This window comes from Spea bombifrons, chromosome 2 (assembly GCF_027358695.1).
Source record: "Spea bombifrons isolate aSpeBom1 chromosome 2, aSpeBom1.2.pri, whole genome shotgun sequence".
Lineage (NCBI taxonomy): Eukaryota > Metazoa > Chordata > Amphibia > Anura > Pelobatidae > Spea > Spea bombifrons.
Window position 1 is genome coordinate 75,937,394 of NC_071088.1, and position 21,949 is coordinate 75,959,342.

At 40.3% G+C, this 21,949-nt stretch overlaps 1 protein-coding gene across 1 annotated transcript in view; it reads left to right on the top strand.

Annotated features, from left to right (window-relative positions):
* Positions 1-21,723, top strand: part of LOC128473704 (multidrug and toxin extrusion protein 2-like) — a 46,584-nt gene extending 24,861 nt beyond the window's left edge. Inside the window, exons 7-17 of the mRNA XM_053455957.1 lie at positions 61-158; positions 6,771-6,868; positions 9,551-9,664; positions 10,054-10,121; positions 11,840-11,948; positions 12,738-12,813; positions 17,872-17,941; positions 18,014-18,146; positions 19,538-19,632; positions 20,364-20,451; positions 21,698-21,723. Coding sequence (XP_053311932.1) covers positions 61-158; positions 6,771-6,868; positions 9,551-9,664; positions 10,054-10,121; positions 11,840-11,948; positions 12,738-12,813; positions 17,872-17,941; positions 18,014-18,146; positions 19,538-19,632; positions 20,364-20,451; positions 21,698-21,723 — 975 coding nt within the window. The remainder of the gene's footprint in view (positions 1-60; positions 159-6,770; positions 6,869-9,550; positions 9,665-10,053; positions 10,122-11,839; positions 11,949-12,737; positions 12,814-17,871; positions 17,942-18,013; positions 18,147-19,537; positions 19,633-20,363; positions 20,452-21,697) is intronic.
* Positions 21,724-21,949: the final 226 nt, after the last annotated feature.

Consider the following 21,949-nt stretch of genomic DNA (forward strand, 5'->3'; position numbering starts at 1 on the left):
CAGTGCGTGGATAAGAGGGCATGACCACCAGATAATATTCTCATTTGCTTTATGTTTTAGGGTATAATATGGCCTCAGGTTTTTACTGGTGTTGTCGGAAATATCATCAATGCTGTTTTGAATGCCATTTATCTATATGGTCTGAATATGGGAATAGTGTAAGTATTTTTACATTTAAATAAATATGGAAAAAATATGGTTTGGACCTTATTTAAATGTTGCAGAACATTTGATATAAGATGTAGTGTTGCTGTGATTATGTTTTTAAGAGAGTGATAATGCAAACTGTGTTAAGGCTTAAATTCTGGTTTCACTCATCTGAAGCACCATGGAAATATCTGCAGGGAATTGGGAGGTCAGGATGAAAAGGTGAAGAAGTCATTGACCTATTAGAGATATTGAGTGAAAATAAATGAAAAAATACCAATGCTAGCCTTTGGTTCCATGTTTCAATTTTGCTTCTGTAAAACCCACCATTTTACCTTTTCCTTATTAAAATACTATTTATACAATGCTAGAAGCTATGCCAGATATCCCATGTTCAACCTATGGGTTAATATGTGTATATATATATATATATATACATATATATATATACATATATATATATATATATATATATATATATATACATATATGTATATGTGTATATATATATATATATATATATACATATACATATATACATATACATATGTCTATATGTATATATATATATATATATATATACACATATACATATGTATATGTGTATATATATATACATATACACATATATATATATATATATACACATATATATATATATACACATATATATGTGTGTATATATATATATATATATATATATATATATATATATATATATATATATATATATATATACTCACTGGCCACTTTATTAGGTACACATTCATTTGCTTGTTAACACAAATAGCTAATCAGCCAATCACATGGCAGGAACTCAATGCATTTAGGCATGTGGATGTAGATGTGCTCAAGACAACTTGCTGAAGTTCAAACTGAGCATCAGAATGGAGAAGGAAGGGGACTTAAGTGGCTTTGAATGTGGCATGATTGTTGGTCCCAGACAGGTTGGTCTGAGTATTTCAGAAACTGCTGATCTACTGTGATTTTCCCGCACAACCATCTCTAGGGTTTACAGAGAATGGTCTTAAAAAGGGAAAATATTCAGTGAGCGGCAGTTGTGTGGACAAAAATGCCTTGTTGATGTCAGAGGTCAAAGGGGAATGGGCAGACTGCTTCGAGATGACAGGCGACAGTAACTCATATAACCACTCGTTACAACCAAGGTATGCAAAATACCATCTTTGAACGCACAACATGGCGAACCTTGAAGCAGATGGGCTACAGCAGCAGAAGACCACACCGGGTGCCACTCCTGTCAGCTAAGAACAGGAAACTGGGGCTACAATTCACACAGGCTCACCAAAACTGGACAATGGAAGACTGCAAGAATGTTGCCTGGTCTGATGAGTCTCACTTCCATCTGCGACGTTCGGATGGCAGGGTCAGAATTTAGCATAAACAATATAGTAACATAGTAACATACCGTATTTGCTCGATTATAAGACGACCCTGATTATAAGACGACCCCCCAAAATCTGAATATTAACTTAGGAAAAAAAGAAAAAGCCTGAATATAAGACGACCCTAAAGGAAAAAAGTTTTACCAGTAAATGTTAATTCATGTAAACTATTTTTTTTAATAAAAGCTATGATTGAGAAAAATATTTTTTTTGTTTTTATTTCCTTGTATTTTCCAACCTGCCCCCAGTTATGCACATCTGCCCCCAGGCTTGCCACACCAATATGGCACTGTGGCCCATGATATGCCTTTTAACCCTCTATATGCCACTGTGCCCCATGGTATGCCTTTTGACCCCCTATGTGCCACTCTGCCTCCAGAAATGCCTTATACCCCTATATCCCATTCTGGCATTTAGGGGGTTAAAATGCATATTATGGGGCAGAGTGGCATATAGGGAGGTATAAGGCATTCCAGGAGGCAGAGTGGCATTAAGGGAGTTAAAAGGCATTATATAGAGCACTCTGCCTCCAGAAATGCCTTATACCCCTATATGCCACTCTGGCATTTAGGGGGTTAAAAGGCATATTATGGGGCAGAGTGGCATATAGGGAGGTATAAGGCATTTCAGGAGGCAGAGTGCTCTATTAAATGCCCCCTTAACGCCACTCTGCCTCCTGAAATGCCTTATACCTCCCTATATGCCACTCTGCCCCATAATATGCCTTTTAACCCCCTAAGTGCCAGAGTGGCATATAGGGGTGTAAGGCATTCCAGAAATGCCCTACACACACACACACACACACACACACACACACACACACACACACACACTTACTTACTTACTTACCGGTGCTTCCAATTTCCTGCTGTATTGCCGGGGCAGCGGGTTGGCGTCTCATTCCGCGGCAGCCGGGAGGAGGTGGAGTTGGCAGCGGGGGTTTGTATGCGTCCGTCGCAAATACCTTCCCCGGCTGTCAGCGATCAGGAACTCTGGAACTCTGATCTCTGACAGTCGGGGAAGGTATTTGCGACGGACGCATACAAACCCCCGCTGCCAACTTCACCTCCGGAAGCACCGGTAAGTGCGTGCGTGCGTGCGTGCGTGCGGGGGGGGGGCGACGATAGGAGGATCCAGGTCCCCTGCAGCGGTGCGGGGGATCTGGATCTTAGTCTCCTAATCAGACCTCTATTTGAGGTCTGATTAGAAGACAACCCCGATTATAAGACGAGGGGTATTTTTCAGAGCATTTGCTCTGAAAAAAACCTCGTCTTATAATCGAGCAAATACGGTAGTTCATAAGGTTGAAAAAAGACCAAAGTCCATCAAGTTCAACCTATATACATATTGTGTCCCTACTGTGTTGATCCAGAGGAAGGCAAAAAACCCTTATGAAGCAGATGCCAATTGCCCCATACCAGGGGGAAAATGCCTTCCCGACTCCAAACATGGCAATCAGAATAAATCCCTGGATCAATATTCTGTCCCTATTAATCTACCGTATTTGCTCGATTATAAGACGAGGTTTTTTTCAGAGCAAATGCTCTGAAAAATACCCCTCGTCTTATAATCGGGGTCGTCTTCTAATCAGACCTCAAATAGAGGTCTGATTAGGAGACTAAGATCCAGATCCCCCGCACCGCTGCAGGGGACCTGGATCCTCCTGTCGTCGCCCCCCCCCACACACACACACACTTACCGGTGCTTCCGGAGGTGAAGTTGGCAGCGGGGGTTTGTATGCGTCCGTCGCAAATACCTTCCCCGACTGTCAGAGGTCAGAGTTCAAGAGTTCCTGATCTCTGACAGCCGGGGAAGGTATTTGCGACGGACGCATACAAACCCCCGCTGCCAACTCCACCTCCTTCCGGCTGCCGCGGAATGAGACGTTAACCCGCTGCCCCGGCAATACAGCAGGAAATTGGAAGCATTTCTGGAATGCCTTACACCCCTATATGCCACTCTGGCACTTAGGGGGTTAAAAGGCATATTATGGGGCAGAGTGGCATATAGGGAGGTATAAGGCATTTCAGGAGGCAGAGTGGCGTTAAGGGGGCATTTAATAGTGCACTCTGCCTCCTGAAATGCCTTATACCTCCCTATATGCCACTCTGCCCCATAATATGCCTTTTAACCCCCTAAATGCCAGAGTGGCATATAGGGGTATAAGGCATTTCTGGAGGCAGAGTGCTCTATATAATGCCTTTTAACTCCCTTAATGCCACTCTGCCTCCTGGAATGCCTTATACCTCCCTATATGCCACTCTGCCCCATAATATGCATTTTAACCCCCTAAATGCCAGAATGGGATATAGGGGTATAAGGCATTTCTGGAGGCAGAGTGGCACATAGGGGGTCAAAAGGCATACCATGGGGCACAGTGGCATATAGAGGGTTAAAAGGCATATCATGGGCCACAGTGCCATATTGGTGTGGCAAGCCTGGGGGCAGATGTGCGTAACTGGGGGACAGGTTGGAAAATACAAGAAATAAAAACAAAAAAAAAATATTTTTCTCAATCATAGCTTTTATTAAAAAAAATTGTTTACATGAATTAACATTTACTGCTAAAACTTTTTTCCTTTAGGGTCGTCTTATATTCAGGCTTTTTCTTTTTTTCCTAAGTTAATATTCAGATTTTGGGGGGTCGTCTTATAATCAGGGTCGTCTTATAATCGAGCAAATACGGTAATATCCATAACTTGTAATATTATTGCTTTCAAGAAACACGTCCAGGCTCCTTTTAAACTCTTTTATTGAGTTTACCATTACCACTTCCTCTGGCAGAGAGTTCCATAGTCTCACCGCTCTTACTGTAAAGAACCCCCGTCTGTGCTGGTGTAGAAACCTTCTTTCCTCCAGCCGTGGAGGATGTCCCCTTGTTATAGATACAGTCCTGGGTATAAATAGGTCCTGGGAGTGATCTCTGTACTGCCCCCTTATATATTGATGGATCCATCCTGCTTTGTATCAAAGATTCAGGCTGGTGGTGGTGTAATGGTGTAGGGGACATTTTCGTGGCACCCTTTGGGCTCCTTAGTACCAACTGATCATCATTAAATGCGACCGCCTGAGTATTGCTGCTGACCATGTCCATCCCTTTATGACCACAGTGTACTCATCTTCTGATGGCTACTTCAGGCGGGATAACGCAGCATGTCACAAAGCTCACATCATCTCTAACTGGTTTCTTGAACATGGCAATGAGTTCACTGTACTCCAATGGCCTCCACAGCCACCAGATCTCAATCCAATAGAGCACCTTTTGGATGTGGTGGAACTGAAGATTTGCATCATGGATGTGCAGCCGACAAACCTGCAGCAACTGCGTGGTGTCATCATGTCCATTTGGACCAGTTAGAGGCCAGTGGCCAGTGACTGTATATATATATATATATATATATATATATATATATATATATATATATATATATATATATATATTGAGAAACGTTGGCCGTGTTGATTGAAATAAACTAGTGTTTAATGCACTTTACTGCAAAGACCTGTGAGTGCCCATTTTTCTTTGGTTACATATATATATATATATATATATATATATATATATACATATACACAGTGGTGGGATTCAATTTTTTTAGTAACCACTTCCGAGATTTCGTGCTAAAAAATAAAAACCTCACACACACACTCAGGCAGTCTCTCTCACACACACACACAGACTCAGGCAGTCTCACACACACAGACTCAGGCAGTCTCTCTCACACACACACAGACTCAGGCAGTCTCTCTCACACACAGAGACTCAGACAGTCTCTCACACAGAGACTCAGGCAGTCTCTCACACATGCACACAGACTCAAGCAGTCTCTCACACACGCACACAGACTCAGGCAGTCTCTCACACACGCACACAGACTCAGGCAGTCTTTCTCTCTAACACACGCACACAGAGACTCAGGCAGTCTCTCTCTCTCACACACGGACACAGAGACTCAGGCAGTCTCTCTCACACACGCACACAGAGACTCAGACAGTCTCTCTCACACACAGAGACTCAGGCAGTCTCTCACACACGCTTACAGAGACTCAGGCAGTCTCTCTCGCACACAGAGATATATATATATATGAAAAGCAGTTAATCAAAGCGTTCAATAGAAGTCTGGAAAACAAATGCATTGGTGCCTTTTAGATAATTGTAAATCTACTTCTTTGAAAACAAGGTGAAAACTGCAAGAAACAATCTGACTCAAATTGGTATATGCCATTTTCACCTTTTTTTCAAAAAGTATTTTTTTTAGAAATCTATGATGCCTCCTTTGATGTTTTATCAATTGCATATGTCACATTAAAAAAATCTCAAGCAATCATCTAAAAAGCACCAGTGCATACTTTTAATTACCATCAATTAATCCCATTAATTAGCTTCCCATAGTCCCATGTTTAGTGACAAAGATGCCTATGGGAAACTGGGGACAGAATTTGCCTTTGCCCCCAGTTTCCCATAGGCATCTTTGTCACTGAACATGAGACTATGGGAAGCTATTTAGTGACAAAGATGCCTATAGGAAATTGGGGACAGAGTTTTCCTTTGCCCCCAGTCTCCCATAGCCATCTTTGTCCCAGCCTCCCACTGCCAAGCATGCCCCCAGTTACTTAAACTTACCTGACTGAAGACCCTGATGTGCATTCTGTTGGATTCCCGCTGCCAAACATCTGTGCGATGCAGACAACCCCGCTGCTGCTGCCGGCGGCTCCACCCACTCTCCTCGCTGAACGGGGCATGTCCCGGGCGTCGGGCGACATAAATCACGCTAAAACCCAATTATAGGCTGCACAACCATTTTAGGGGGGGGGGTGCGGCCTATAATAGGGTAATTAAGAAACGGTTCGAAACTGTTCATTTTTATGAAACGGTTTGCTGAATCCCACCATTATATATATATATATATATATATATATATACCCTGCCCCACTAACAATAAGCTTACAATGGGGCCTCCTAGTGATCAGGATCTGGATGGCTGGGCCTCCCTTGCTTGCCTGGGTATCAACGACATATAGGAAGTATATCCACTGTGAATACCACAGCCCTCTTTAGCTGGATAGTTAAGGGATTGATAAAGAAGTGCTGGATTTAAGTGTTCCTACTAAATAGCATTTTGACACAGAAACTTGTGTAAATGAATGAAAAAAAATAAACAGTATGAATTTTTAAAATGTTAATGATAGATCATTATTTCTATTTTGTTATTCTTTTAGAGGCTCAGCTTGGGCTAATACAGTTTCCCAGATTGCATTGTGTTTTCTGCTTTTTATCTATATACGTGTGAAAAATCTTCATGTGGAAACCTGGGCAGGTATGTGTGTAAAGTGTGTGTACCAGTAGACAGTAGATTTTGCATGTTCTTATAATAAATACTTATTTTCTATGTATAATACAAAACAGTATTGGCCAATCTTTATTCAAAGGTATTATCTATGTATTTGCAATAGTCATATAGAAATTGTATATATTTACATTTTTTAAATTGTGCGTATTTGTCACACTTTCGGATTGTCAAACTAATTTAAATATTAGACAAAGATAACCACAGTTAACACAAAATTGAGTGAAATGTTGAAGGAAAAAAGCTATACAACCCTTACCAGGCCCTATGTGAAAAGTAATTGCCCCCTTAGCTACTAAATCAAGCAATTAACCAAATGTAATTGATTATTAGGTTTAGTTTCACTAGACACACCCAGGTATTATTACCGCCATCCCTGTTGAATCTAAACATCAATTAAACAGAATCTGTCTTGCAAAGTGAAGTAGACTAAAAGATCTAAAAAAAAAACAGCACATGATGCCGTGGCCTATAGAAATTCAAGAACAGGTGAGAAACAAAGTCATTGACATCTATAACTTGCAAAGGGTAACAGAGCCATTTCTAAGGCTCTGGGACTCCAGCGAATCTTGGTGAAAGCCATTATGTACAAATGGAGAGAACTTGGAACAGTAGTGAACCTTTGCAAGAGTGGCCAGCCTACCAAAATTCCTCCAAAAGAGAATCCAAGAAGTCACAAAAGAGTCCTAAGTTAAAGTTCACAATTCCACAATAAGAAGTAGACTGTGCCACAATGGCATCAATGACAAAAAGAACACAAAGGCTCATCTCACATTTGGCATGGCTTCCAATCTTTTTTTAATTAGATGATGTGATCAAATAATGGGTACAAAAGGAAAGCCCTTTCTTGTTCTGAAAAAAAAAACAATATATAACTTGTGTGGGTACACTAAACGGGAGAGAAGTGTACAAAAAGAAAAGAAAAGCCTGGTCCTTAAGGGGTTAATGTAAGAGACAAACGTATGAGCTGCCCTAATGCCACAGGGCTGGTCAATTCACAGTGATGAATATCGTGATATAGCTCAGTTCGTAAACACCCTCATGACAGAGCTGCTTCAAACCTAAGGGTCAAAGGTTAAAATCCTGGCGGTGTTAACTCAGCCCTTTGTCTTTCCGAGTTTGCTAAATGGGTGCTGTTGATTGGGTAATAGTAGCATTTATTATTTAGTTGCCGGTTTGGTTTTTTTTATAAAGTGCTTTAAGTCCCTCTGTGAGAAAGGGGCTATATAGAGACTAGCTGTTACGCAATGCACCATTGGCACCCACACCAGAAACTTCAAAATGTTTAAGGATAATAGATGTCTGTCTGCTCATGTTTCAAACATTTCTCTTGTAGTGCTCTAGAAAACATTCCCGTTGCTGTTTCTTAAAATATGAAAGCATCTCCTACTGTGCATACATATTTAGAAAATTTAGTTAAAAGCAGCTAATACAGTATGCTAATTTATTTATTGTGAGATCAATTCTGACACAGGGTTTTAGAAGAGGTATTAAGAGGTCACTGTATTAACCGAATCGAATGGTCCTGCTTAGTGCCAGGTGAATCAGGTAGTTGCCTGAGGGGGCTTGGATCAATGAGGGGCCAACAGTCATTCAAGAAACTGTCCCCAATATATAGAAGTTGATCAGGTACCTGACAGGGGTGCAGCAGAAGCCTCCACAGTATTGCATGAGATCTCTGTGTTCTTTGGCATTCTAAATCTATTAAACATGCATGCAGTGTATAGAGATGCTATTTGGTCTAGGACAGGCATGTCCAAAGTCCGGCCCGCGGGCCAATTGCGGCCCGCGTTCCGGACTGATACGGCCCCCAAGTGAGCCACGGGACTTGGCGTCATCAGCCGGCGCAGGGAGAAGGAAAGCGCGAGATTTGGGCTTTCCTTCTCCCTGCGCCGGCACACACAGCCACAAGGGCATCTGATGAAGAAATTGTGTAGGGGAGGGTTAGATTTCAACCCTCGTCTACAGTAACTTTAAACAGGGTTCATGTTTGACTGTAGACGAGGGTTGAAATCTAACCCTCCCCCAGTAGCGTATCTAGCGGGGGGCGGTCCGCACCGGGTGCCGCTGATCAGAGGGGTGCCAACTTGCCGGCACCCGGCACCCCTCCAGAGACGGACAGTAATGTCCGCCGCTGGAGGAGCAGGCTCACAAGGGAGCGGTATCGGAGGTCTTTAACAGACCACCGGCTCCCTTGAGTGATTTTAAGCCGGTTCAAGGATCTCCCTTGAACCCGTCTTAAAATCACTCAAGGGAGTCGGAGGTCTGTTAAAGACCTCCGATACCGCTCCCTTGCGATCCGCGCGGCAACAGCTGTTGTGCGCCGGGGTTTGTTGTCAGATAGAGGGGAGATAGTGAGAAAGGGATAGATATGGTATGCCGTTTTTCAATAAACTTTGCATAAAATAGTTAATTTGCATTTAATTTTAATGGTTCAGAAAATGTCAGGCAAAATGGTCGGCCCTCGCACATGTTCACTTCATCAAATCTGGCACTCTTCGAAAAAAGTTTGGACATGCCTGGTCTAGGACCACCCCTGTTCCTGCTGAGTGGACCAGTGTTTGGTATAGTGAAAAGACCACCTTGGAACCTTTGTACCAGAGCCGATCTTTTTAAATAATCTCACAGACTCAATGTATTGCTATATTTTAGGTTGGTCCAGAGATTGCCTCCAAGAATGGGGGTCTTTCATTCGCCTGGCCATTCCCAGCATGCTCATGGTCTGTATAGAATGGTGGAGCTTTGAAATTGGAGGATTCTTAGTTGGTTGGTATTTGTCATTTTCAAAAACTTACTGCAAAATATATTATATTGCCTTTTACATTGACTTGATTTAATTATACGTGTTATATGTGAAAAATCAATTCTTGTAATATCCCCTAATTAGATTATGTGATATTTTATCATGAAATAAAAGCTGGAATGAGTTGTACAAAATATTTACAATGACACCAAACTATACTGAACTCAGATAGACTGCAGCAAGTCAATTAATGCAAAGTTAAAGAAGACCAATAGCAACTTTGGGATTTATTAACTGCTCGCTTGCTGTAAATTTTAGTAATAAGGCAGTCAACCAACTGTTTGAATATGAATATTAGTGTGTAATTTAGAACGTAATTAGATATACGTTTTCATATATTGTTTCTCTTAAGGCCTTATTGGTGTGGTGGAACTTGGTGCACAGGCCATAATGCTAGAGCTGGTAGTAGCATGCTTCACGGTAAGATATTTACAGAAACAGGTCTTACAATAACTATGTTATTGTTGTGACATAAGAGTGTGAAAAATACTGACCATGTCCAATAAAATAACAATAAAAGAAAAAATAGTGACTGTCAGGCCCCATCTCTGTCTTGCTAGTTTCCCTGTTTTGCTACAATCCATTCCTGGATTTCCTTGTGCTCTGTACTGTGCTTCTGATTCCCTGATTCCAGTTCTGCAGTCTACAGGTATGTCTCTCTGATATGTGTTTAGTTTCAATGTTCAGTTTATTAGTACTTCCCTAGGCAGGGTTTAGCCCTAGGACCCACCGAATATTGAAGTACTTTGGCGTAGTGGTGGGCTAAGCATGCTATGGCTATATGATGTGACGGAATCTCCAATTGTTATCATATAGTCCTAGGCTAGGCCTATATTTATGTGTGTAGCCTGTCCCTGTAACCCGTGTTCCTCTTTCTGCAACCTGCTTCTACTCCTCTAGCTCTGTCCTGCCTTTTCCATTCTTAGCTCCAGATATCTCTATATTCTGTTATTCATGGTCCTGATGGCCCAACACACAGGGAAGTGTGGTTACTCTGCATCTGTTCCTCTGTCTCCGCTCTTGCACGGTGACTCCTGCAATACCATCATCAGGTGCTCTGGGTCATTACAGTCGTCTGTATGGACCCAGTACGTGAATTTACCTTCAATTTGATGAGTCCAAATGTGCTCTTCGTAGAACCACAATGCATTGTGGAGAGACCTGGACTAGCCAGCTGCCACATTGGGAAAATGTCCGGTGGGCCTCGGGTTTGATAGGGCCGCATATTTTCTGATACTACCACTACAGCAGCATATTGGGTCCTGTAGTATAGGCTGCTGACTGGATACATGCTGAGCGAGTAATAAAACTTAGTAAGTGGCTGTGGACATCCATATTGCAGCCACATGTCTGGCATTAGTAGCAGCTATCCTTAATGTTCCAGGGCTACCTGGTTACCCCAGTCCAGCCCTAATTTCAGCTGTTGTGCCATGCATCTGTACACCTGTAGGATTTTCACAAGTGTAAAAGTTTCTGTCTTTCTGATTTGGTTTTGTTTTGTAAATATGTGTGCAATACATTGCACTCCTGCTCACACCTACCCCCAGTGCTTTTCCCTCTACAACTGGGTTCAGAAATGAAGGTTATTGAATAGTCTCAACAAAGGGGAGTTCTTAGGAGCCCTAGACACTTTTTCATGAAGAAACATGGGAAAGGAGAACAAGGTTTATTTAAGGGAAAATAACATTTTAAAGTATAATACTTATATGTATCAGTTTATGCTCTTTCTAACAATACTCTATTGGAATTGATCACCATTGGTTTACATACTGCATAATGAGCCATGCTGGTACTTTACTTGGATGTTATCTTGTTAGCACATGCAGATGAGTTGTCTCCCCTGGGGCTCTAGAAACCTATTGGCCAGCTCGCACAACCAGTATTCAGTATCAGGTTGAAAATTCTGTCCAAGAGCCATTATAGCAGAATTGTAAGATGGACTCAACTAAGTATCTTTCTGGGAGTATGTTTGTTGTTGAAGTTACCTTTCTTTAGAAATTAAACCACAAGACATGATGAAGGTATCCTTTTGTACTCCCATTCCATCTATAGGAACTGAAACCTAGAATAATAATTTTTTAATGCTAGACTTCAGGACTTTTAGTTTGATAACTTTAAAATTGCATATTTCTCCACAGATACCGTTTGGTTTTTCAGTGGCTGCCAGTGTCAGAATAGGAAACGCTTTAGGTGCTGGAGATATCAACCGAGCCAAACTCACTACTAAAGTTTCCATCATCTGTGCAGGTGAGAAACAATAAAAACTGTACTGTATTTACTTTCTCCCTCTACACTTAATGATAATTCTATTCAGTTATCAGTGGAAGTTCTAATGGGTTTTGAAGTAGGGCTCTTATCATTGGGGCTGTACATTCTTCATTCTTTTTTTTTAGTCAGGAACATATTATTTAAGCAAGTAAGAAATAAGGTATGCCATCTGGATGTATCATCAGTGATATTCGGTTCTATAAACTTGATCTTGAAAGAACGGCTACATAGCAATATGCATATGTAATTGATTTCATTGTTCCCTCCCATCTACCTTAGAGGCAGGGTCTACATGAGCAAATCTTATATGTTGTTTACCTTCCTCTTAAATCACAACTGATTGTTTTGTCTTTTTAACCTTGTGTGAAATCCCCCTATAAGACTGATCTGTTTCTCTCAAAAGAGGTTGCATTCTGTCATGCATGTAGCAGTGTGAATATGGCATCATGCTTTTTCAAACCATATTATGCTATTAAGAATGAGCAGAAGAATTTACCCCTAGACCAAAGTGTGTCGGCAACTGGAAACTAATTTCCCCAAAATATATATCCAATTTCCGACAATTGCAACTTGTGTTAAGATCATTTCAATGATACTTACCTTGGTAATGTCACACTCTCACATCAAAAAAAGCTTTGGGGTATAGCAGATCAACCACTTGTGAAGTCTGCTTTGATACGTTTGTAATTGTCCCATTTGCTGTTGCCTGTTAATTCATCAATATTGATTATGCCCATTTTCTTCTTACCAATTATTTCCATCTCTCAGTGTCTGCTGCAGTGCTGATTGGTATTCTAGTTTCCACATTAAGGCATTATATTGCTTACATTTTTACGTCAGACAGGTTAGTATTTTTATTTTGTTAGGTTACAGTTTTTTTCAATTCAGTCAATAAATTTTTAATTTATGTTTGTTTAACGAGGAAGTAAATCTCAACATTTTTAAGGCCAAATCATTTGTTCATTGTTTACACAAACTGTGTAACAATACAACTGAATAAATGTGCATACCATAAACCCGGGGAGTCTTTAATATATACCTGTATAAACCTTTGCTGTTGGGCATTTAACATACTGTAAATACGCTACCCTTCACTTAGAAATGTCATTTTTTTTTTAAAAGAAAAAACGTTTTGTCCATTAAAATAACATGAAGTAGATCAGAAATAAAATATTAATGTTCTAAATTACTATTGTAGTTGGAAATGGCTGATTTACAATAGAATGTCTTCAAAGGCATACAAAGACCCTTTATCAGCAACCAGGACTCCTGTGCTTAGCTTGTCAAAGTTTACGTTTAAAAGGCTGTCATGGCTTGGGTAACCAGGTCGGTAAGGAGCCCAATTGCTGATATCTGAGGCTCCGTCTGTACTCCAGGCCACAGACAGGTAAATATCAGACAAAAAGGCTGGAGTCATACACAAGGTTGGTGTTATCTATATTGAGTGTTGGCTGCTCTGGTAATATAAACAGGACTGGTTTATATAGCAGAACAGGGCACAGGCGAAAAAAGCCCTGCAGGTAACACACGGTAAACAAAGTCTCTGGAACACGGCTGGCAGGGCACACGACAGGAACAGGCACCTCAGGCTCGGATAGGGGACAGGCATCTTGGACTTGGAGAGTGGACAAACACATTGGATCTGTAGCTGGACTGACAGTGAGGCTGGAGACCTTCAGGCCGGGCACAAAGCCCTTCGGCAGAGAAGACGTGGTCAAGCAAACCGGGTCAGTAACAGAAGCACATAATCAGAACCAGATGATCAGTAGGAAACTTCTAGGAGAACTACAGGACCAGAATCCAAAGCCACAGCAATAGACTGCTTACACTGCAATGTAAAGGCAATAACTGAGGTGCTGGGCAGCTATTTATGGGGAATAAAAAGGGTAAATGCCCAGAGTAAACAGATTATATGATTCCTGGGTTCCACATACAAAAGAGTGGCCTCTAGAGGTTTCAAGGAAACATGACATGCATATAATCATTCCAAAAACAGGGTGGTAGGATGGACTGCTCATTTGAAAACCTTTTCGCAATTATGTTAGCACTGTTTTCATGAAACAGTTCAAACCTTTGAACATTATTTATATAAGTGAACATTCATAAAACAATTTTAATTTATAGGGAAAGTCATCCTAAGCAGTATCAGCAGGAAATTTCAGTAAATGTTAATGTTATAGAAAGTTGCATATCCTGAACTAGGTCGATTTACACTGTCGAGGACTGAGCATAGCATATTGTACCTGAGGCTATGTGGTAAGCAGCCAAAGTAAGTATATTAATGTTAAGAGGCATTTGCAAAACATGCATGCAAGCATGAATATATGAATACATTATATTTATGTGGCTCTATGAATCAATCAGTTTTTAAGCTCACACAGTTTTGTTTATATGTAAGAAAGTATTGCGTTCACAAAACTGTTTACACAAACAAAAGAAACAGTCGTTTTAATTCAGCAATTCTGTTAAGCTTGACCATCCCAAAAGGACAGACATAATCACTGATGATCAATGTTCCCTCTAATTTTTCTTAGGTAGTGTGCGCAGAAAATTTCTCTTGTGCAAAAATTTTCCCAGAGCCAAAATTTTGTGCGCACAATATGCTTCTGCAAATGTTAAATTTAAATTGTTATTCTATATTTTTGGTACAGCTCGCTCATGGTTAATAACACTACATTATAGTGTGATAATGTAGTATTAGTTACACAGCAGTATTACTTACTGTAATGTTTTTTTAAAGGTGAAATTCTCACTGCATAAGTAAATTATGAGCGAATCACGAGCGGAGGCTCCAGGCCGCATAAAGGATAAAAAAAAATTGGGAAAAACTGTTGTGCGCAGGGGTGTACCTAGAGTATTTGGCACCTGGGGCAGATCCTGTACATGGGACCCCCACACACACACTCTTTAAAACTGCATAGCTTCTATCGTTAGGCAAACATTGACAGGGGTACAGCATAACTTATTATTTACTAAGGCAGACATTGACGGTGGTACAACATAACACCTATCACTATATACTGAAGCAGACATTGACCGTGTTACAGCATAACTGCTATCATTATATACTGAGGCAAACATTGACGGTGGTACAGCATAACTGCTATCGTTAAATACTAAGGCAAACATTGAGGGTGGTACAGCATAAGTGCTATCATTATATACTGAGGTAAACACTGACAGTGGTACAGCAGAACATCTATCACTATATACTGAGGCACGCACTGACGGTGGTACAGCATAACACCTATCACTATATACAGAGGCACACGTTGACCGTGGTAGAACACAACACCTATCACTATACATTGAGCCAGACATTGACTTGCATCATCAAGGTCTCTCCCAGACAAAAATTTCAAAGTAGAGACGGGTTTCCAGATGTTCTGTCCAAGTTCTTTTGAAGAAACACAAAGAAATGGGCAATGTTGAGGACTGTAGACACAGTAGTCAGCCAAGAAAACTTAGTGCAGCAAGTGAAAGTAAGTATATTAATGTTAAGAGGCATTTGCAAAACATGCATGCAAGCATGAATATATGAATACATTATATTTATGTGGCTCTATGGATCAATCAGTTTTTAAGCTCACACAGTTTTGTTTATATATAAGAAAGTATTGCGTTCACAAAACTGTTTACACAAACAAAAGAAACAGTCGTTTTAATTCAGCAATTCTGTTAAGCTTGACCATCCCAAAAGGACAGACATAATCACTGATGATCAATGTTCCCTCTAATTTTTCTTAGGTAGTGTGCGCAGAAAATTTCTCTTGTGCAAAAATTTTCCCAGAGCCAAAATTTTGTGAGCACAATATGCTTCTGCAAATGTTAAATTTAAATTGTTATTCTATATTTTTGGTACAGCTCGCTCATGGTTAATAACACTACATTATAGTGTGATAATGTAGTATTAGTTACACAGCAGTATTACTTACTGTAATGTTTTTTTAAAGGTGAAATTCTCACTGCATAAGTAAATTATGAGCGAATCACGAGCGGAGGCTCCAGGCCGCATAAAGGATAAAAAAAAATTGGGAAAAACTGTTGTGCGCAGGGGTGTACCTAGAGTATTTGGCACCTGGGGCAGATCCTGTACATGGGACCCCCACACACACACTCTTTAAAACTGCATAGCTTCTATCGTTAGGCAAACATTGACAGGGGTACAGCATAACTTATTATTTACTAAGGCAGACATTGACGGTGGTACAACATAACACCTATCACTATATACTGAAGCAGACATTGACCGTGTTACAGCATAACTGCTATCATTATATACTGAGGCAAACATTGACGGTGGTACAGCATAACTGCTATCGTTAAATACTAAGGCAAACATTGAGGGTGGTACAGCATAAGTGCTATCATTATATACTGAGGTAAACACTGACAGTGGTACAGCAGAACATCTATCACTATATACTGAGGCACGCACTGACGGTGGTACAGCATAACACCTATCACTATATACAGAGGCACACGTTGACCGTGGTAGAACACAACACCTATCACTATACATTGAGCCAGACATTGACTCGTTTCCAGATGTTCTGTCCAAGTTCTTTTGAAGAAACACAAAGAAATGGGCAATGTTGAGGACTGTAGACACAGTAGTCAGCCAAGAAAACTTAGTGCAGCAAGTGAAAGACACATCATGCTTCTTCCCTTTGCAATTGGAAGATGTCCAGCAGTGCCATCAGCTCAGCATTGTCAGAAAACAGTGGAACCCTAGTACACCCACCTACTGTCTGAAGAACTCTGATTAAAGTGGTCTTAAAGGAACAGTTGCGTCCAACCTTTAACACGGAAACAAGCCCAAGTGTTTCAGCTATTCACGAAAACACTGGAACTGGGGTGCAGAAAATGGCAGCAGGTGCTCTGGACTGATGAGTCAGAATTAGAAATATTTTGCTGTAGTAGCAGTCAGTTTGTTTTCTGAATGAGTACAGGCAGAAATGTATCCATCATACAATACCATCAGGGATTTATTTTGCTGCAAGCATATAATACTATAGATATAATAATATATATACATTATATGGACAAAACTGACCATTACACCAACAGGGACTTTTATGACATTGCATTCAAAATACACAGACTTTAATATGTAGTTGCTTCTTTCTTTGTAGCTATAACAGCTTCCACTCTTCTGGGAAGGGTTTACATGAGATTTTGGAGTGTTTCTGTGGGAATTGTCACCCATTCATCCAATAGAACATTTGTGAGGTCACGCGCTGATGTTGGATGTGAAGGCCTAGCTCGCAACCTTTGTTCCAGTTAATTCCAAAGGTGTTCGATGGGGTTCAGGTCAGGGCTGTTTGCGGGCCATTCAAGTTCTTCCACAGCAAACTCATCTAACCGTGTCTTTATGGTCCTTGCTTTGTGCTCTGGGGCACAGTCATACTGGAATAGAAAAAGACCTTCCCCAAACTGTTCCCCCAAAGTTATTGTCATTGTCTTGGTATGCTGAAAGCTGGTATTAGGAAACTGTTATAGCTGCAAAGATGGGACCAACTACATATTAATGTCCTTGTATTCAGAATGCAATATCATAATATTCCCTGAGTAATGGTTAGGCGTCCCAATACATTTGTCCATATTGTGTGTGTATAGGCGTCCCAATACATTTGTCCATATTGTGTGTGTATATGTATATGAAAAGGGTTTTCTAATGATCAATTAGCCTTTTAAACTTTAATTTGAACAAGCTAACACAAGGTGCCATTGAAACACACGAGTAATGGTTGCTGATAAATTGCTTCTGTAGAAGATATTTCATTAAAATGAATAGTCATTTACAACATTAGCAACGTCTCTCCTGTATTTTCGTTCCATTTGATGTTATTTTAACATATAACATATTTATAAATAATATGTGCTTTATGATTTTCCACAGCGAAATTGATCTACTGGTTTCCCGTCTCCTCCTTATATATGCTCCATTTTGTGTTATTGATGCCTTTTCTGTAAGTATTGACTCATACAACCTAATTAGAGATGTCATACTTGTTTAGTAACCTATTTTTTATTACTTTTAGATCACCTTTGGTGGAGTGCTTCGGGGATCAGGAAAGCAAAAGATTGGTGCCATTTTGAATTTTGTTGGGTATTACATCATCGGTTTGCCAATAGCAGTATTCCTGATGTTTCCTGTAAAACTTGGAGTTATAGGTGAATGTTTGTGCTCTAACACATTTGACTAGGTAGACAGAAAGCAAAAGAGGAATTACCGTATTTGCTCGATTATAAGACGACCCTGATTATAAGACGACCCCCAAATCTTAATATTAATTTAGGAAAAAAAGAAAAAGCCTGAATATAAGACGACCCTATAGGAAAAAAGTTTTACCAGTAAATGTTAATTCATTTAAACAATTTTTTTAATAAAAGCTATGCTTGAGAAAAATATTTTGGTTTTATTTCCTTCTATTTTCCAACCTGCCCCCCAGTTATGCACATCTGCCCCAGAAGTGCCTTATACCCCCTATATGCCACTGTGCCCCATGATATGCCTTTTAACCCTCTAAATGCCACTGTGCCCCATGATATGCCTTTTAACCCTATATGCCACTGTGCCCCATGATATGCCTTTTAACCCTATATGCCACTCTGGCACTTAGAGGGTTAAAAGGCATATTATGGGGGAGAGGTTTAAGGCATTTCAGGAGGCAGAGTGGCATTAAAGGGGTTAAAAGGCATTTCACAGGGCACTCTGCCTCCAGAAATGCCTTACACCCCCCATTTAACACTCCCCTCCCTCCTCCAAACTTACCGGTGCTTCTGAGTTGGGGGGGGCGCATAACACAGGAGGATCCAGGTCCCCTGCATCTGAGCCCCAGGTGCTTAGTCCGGGCAGCATGTAGAGCTCCACGCGAATCGCGTAGAGCTCTACACGCTGCCCGGACTAGGCACCGGGGGCTCAGAAGCAGGGGACCTGGATTCTCCTGTGTTATGCCCCCCCCTTCAACTTACCGGTGCATCTGAGTCCCCGGTGCTTAGTCCGGGCAGCGTGTAGAGTTCTACGCGATTGTATCGTGTAGAGCTCTACGCGATTGTATCGTGTAGAGCTCTACGCGATTATATCGCGTAGAGCTCTACACACAGCCCGGACTAAGCACCGGGGACTCAGATGCACCGGTAAATTGGGTCGGGGGTTAACACAGGAGGATCCAGGTCCTCTGCATCGCTGTGGGGGATCTGGATCTTAGTCTCATAATCAGACCTATTTGAGGTCTGATTATAAGACGACCCTGATTATAAGACGAGGGTTATTTTTCAGAGCATTTGCTCTGGAAAAAACCTCGTCTTATAATCGAGCAAATACGGTATAATCTTTTAGCTTTAGTTGTTTAATATGTGAATAGCTGGGATTGCTTTAAAGTGGTATGTTGAGTCTCATTCTAATTCTCCTACAGCCATTATCATCCCATTTTATATATGATAAGTCAGCACCGGTCACATAGCTACATTTCATATACATAAGGCAGGTGGAATTTTTAGGCATAAATGTGCTGCATTTTGACGTGTATTAATGAGTTTAATCCATATGTTCTCTTTTAAAGGTTTTTGGTCTGGAATGATTATTTCTGTTTTCCTGCAAGTTTTGTTCTTTGGAGCATTTATTACATGTATGGATTGGAACAAAGCATGTGAAGAGGTAACTTGAATGCCATCCTCAATAAGGTTCAACCTATTTTTCTATAAAAGTAGACATGCTTTGTTGCTAAACCAAGACATTAATCTACCTACCTCTATGTCTACATGCAGGTATCCTTTTTGAAGGGGTTAAAGAGCCCGCTGAACACTTGCAATGTACTGAACTGAACGTGCTGCAATGTAGTTTGTGGGGTTTTTTAAACTCACAGAAAGGAATTGAGAGATTTTGCTAGCATAGGACCAGAAAGGAATTGAGAGATTTTGCTAGCGTAGCGACAGAAAGTCATGATTTCAGAATCAGAAAGTCAGGCCAATAAAAGTGACCTGATCATTATGACAGCCACTAGATGACCCCATCATACCGTGTTTTCTCGATTATAAGACAATGTTTTTTTCAGAGCAAACGCACTGCTGGTCCGTTCTGCCGCTGGAGTGGCAGTATTGGTAAATATACGGCCCTGACAACCCAAAGGGAAATTGGCCCAGTGTGGCAGATGGCCAGTCCAGGCTTGTTAATATCAACATCTGATAAAACCAATTACTCATATGCATCCTACACGCTGCAAGGGCGCACTTTACATGTGCTAGTCAGTAACATGTAAAATTTAAATGCTCTAATGGAAAAATAACTAATCAGCCTTTACCAGCACATTACAACAGTTCAACCTATGTACTTTTTCGATCGTTATATCCATCCTCAGACCTTATTGTATCTGGTCTTTGTATATTTAGGCTCAGGTTCGAGCAGGGGTGAAACTAGACAAACAGGATTCCAACGGAACACAGGTGGAGGGTCCTGGTTCGGACATGGCTGAAAATGGTAGGTGATTGTATGGTCTCATGCCTAAAATATATTCATGTTACAACATTAGTTCATAATTGTAACATTACTGCAGTGGCTTTATAATATGAGAATTTTTAGATCATTTGCTCTTCTTAAACACAGTTACTGGAAAAAATAATAGCTATGGCATGTATACTGTATTGTTAAAGATCTATGACTTATTTATCTAAATAATGAATTTGTGAAGAAACAATTACACATTATATAATGCATTCTTCAGTGCAGAACCACATTACGTCAGTATAATAGATACGGCATTAATAGAAGCCATCCTGTATAATCAACAGGGATATATGGGAAAAAAATTATAGAGCAACATTTACAAAATTGATTGTATTGCCATGGCAACCAATGAAGCTGTCCAATCCAAACGAAACATTCTGTTCTAATAGTAATAAGACAACTTTTCAAACTCCGCATCAGAGTTGCTTTTGATATATAATGCCCTCAAGTGACTACATCTTAAGCAAAAAGCCAATCTGCCCCAAAAATGCAGAGCTGTAGATTCAATTGAGGAACAGTTGTCATGTGGCTTCCTCGAGACCTATTAAAGCGGAGCACCAGGATATGATGTATCCCAGCACTCTACTTTAATAGGCAGCAAGGTGATGGCAAACCCCTGTCATTAGCCCTGCCTCTAACCTTTCTGAAAAGTTGGTATGACACTGTGAAGAACAGCCTATAAAAACAAATAGACTAATTGCCGAGATACAATCAACAAGTTACATTAGACCATACTTACTTAAGAGGATAATAACCGAAAATATTTTCATTTCTGCTATTCCACAGGAAACATGCACCACTCTGACATTGCTCTACAGGATAAAAATGTTACTGGACATATTATTTTGTCAAATATAGCTTCTGCTGGTAATCACGATATTCAGCTGCGGCATGAAGACAGAATTACTGAAACTACAAATGTCGTAGGAGAAATCCTTTCTGTTAAGCAACTGGTACTTAGACGTTTGCTGGCCGTGGGTTTAGCCGTGGCAACACTGCTTATTGGTGTAATCGTTAAATGCCTAGTTGACAATGGATAAAATAACCATGTTGATGTAAACTAGTGTAACTGAATATGCCAAATAATAAACATGATACTACATTGCATTAAGTGACATCAGAAATAATGAAATTTAATTATTATAAAACATATCTAGACATTTTTATAGTGGCCATCTATGTAAATCTGTAATTTTTTTCTTGTTTTTGTAACTAATAGGTTTGATTGCAAACCTAAGGATCTAATAAAACCGTGGCTATCATTTCAAAGCCATGGCTGGTTAACAGATATGGAGTATGAAAATGTCAGGCCAGAGAACCATCTCTACTCTGAATCAGCCAGTGGTACAAGATATGTTTTTGTGAATTAAACTCTAAAAATTAATGTGCAGTTTTTAAAAATGAGCATCCCACGTATGTAAATGTGTGAATACATCCTACCATTAAAGGATGTTGAGTAAAAAATGAGCTA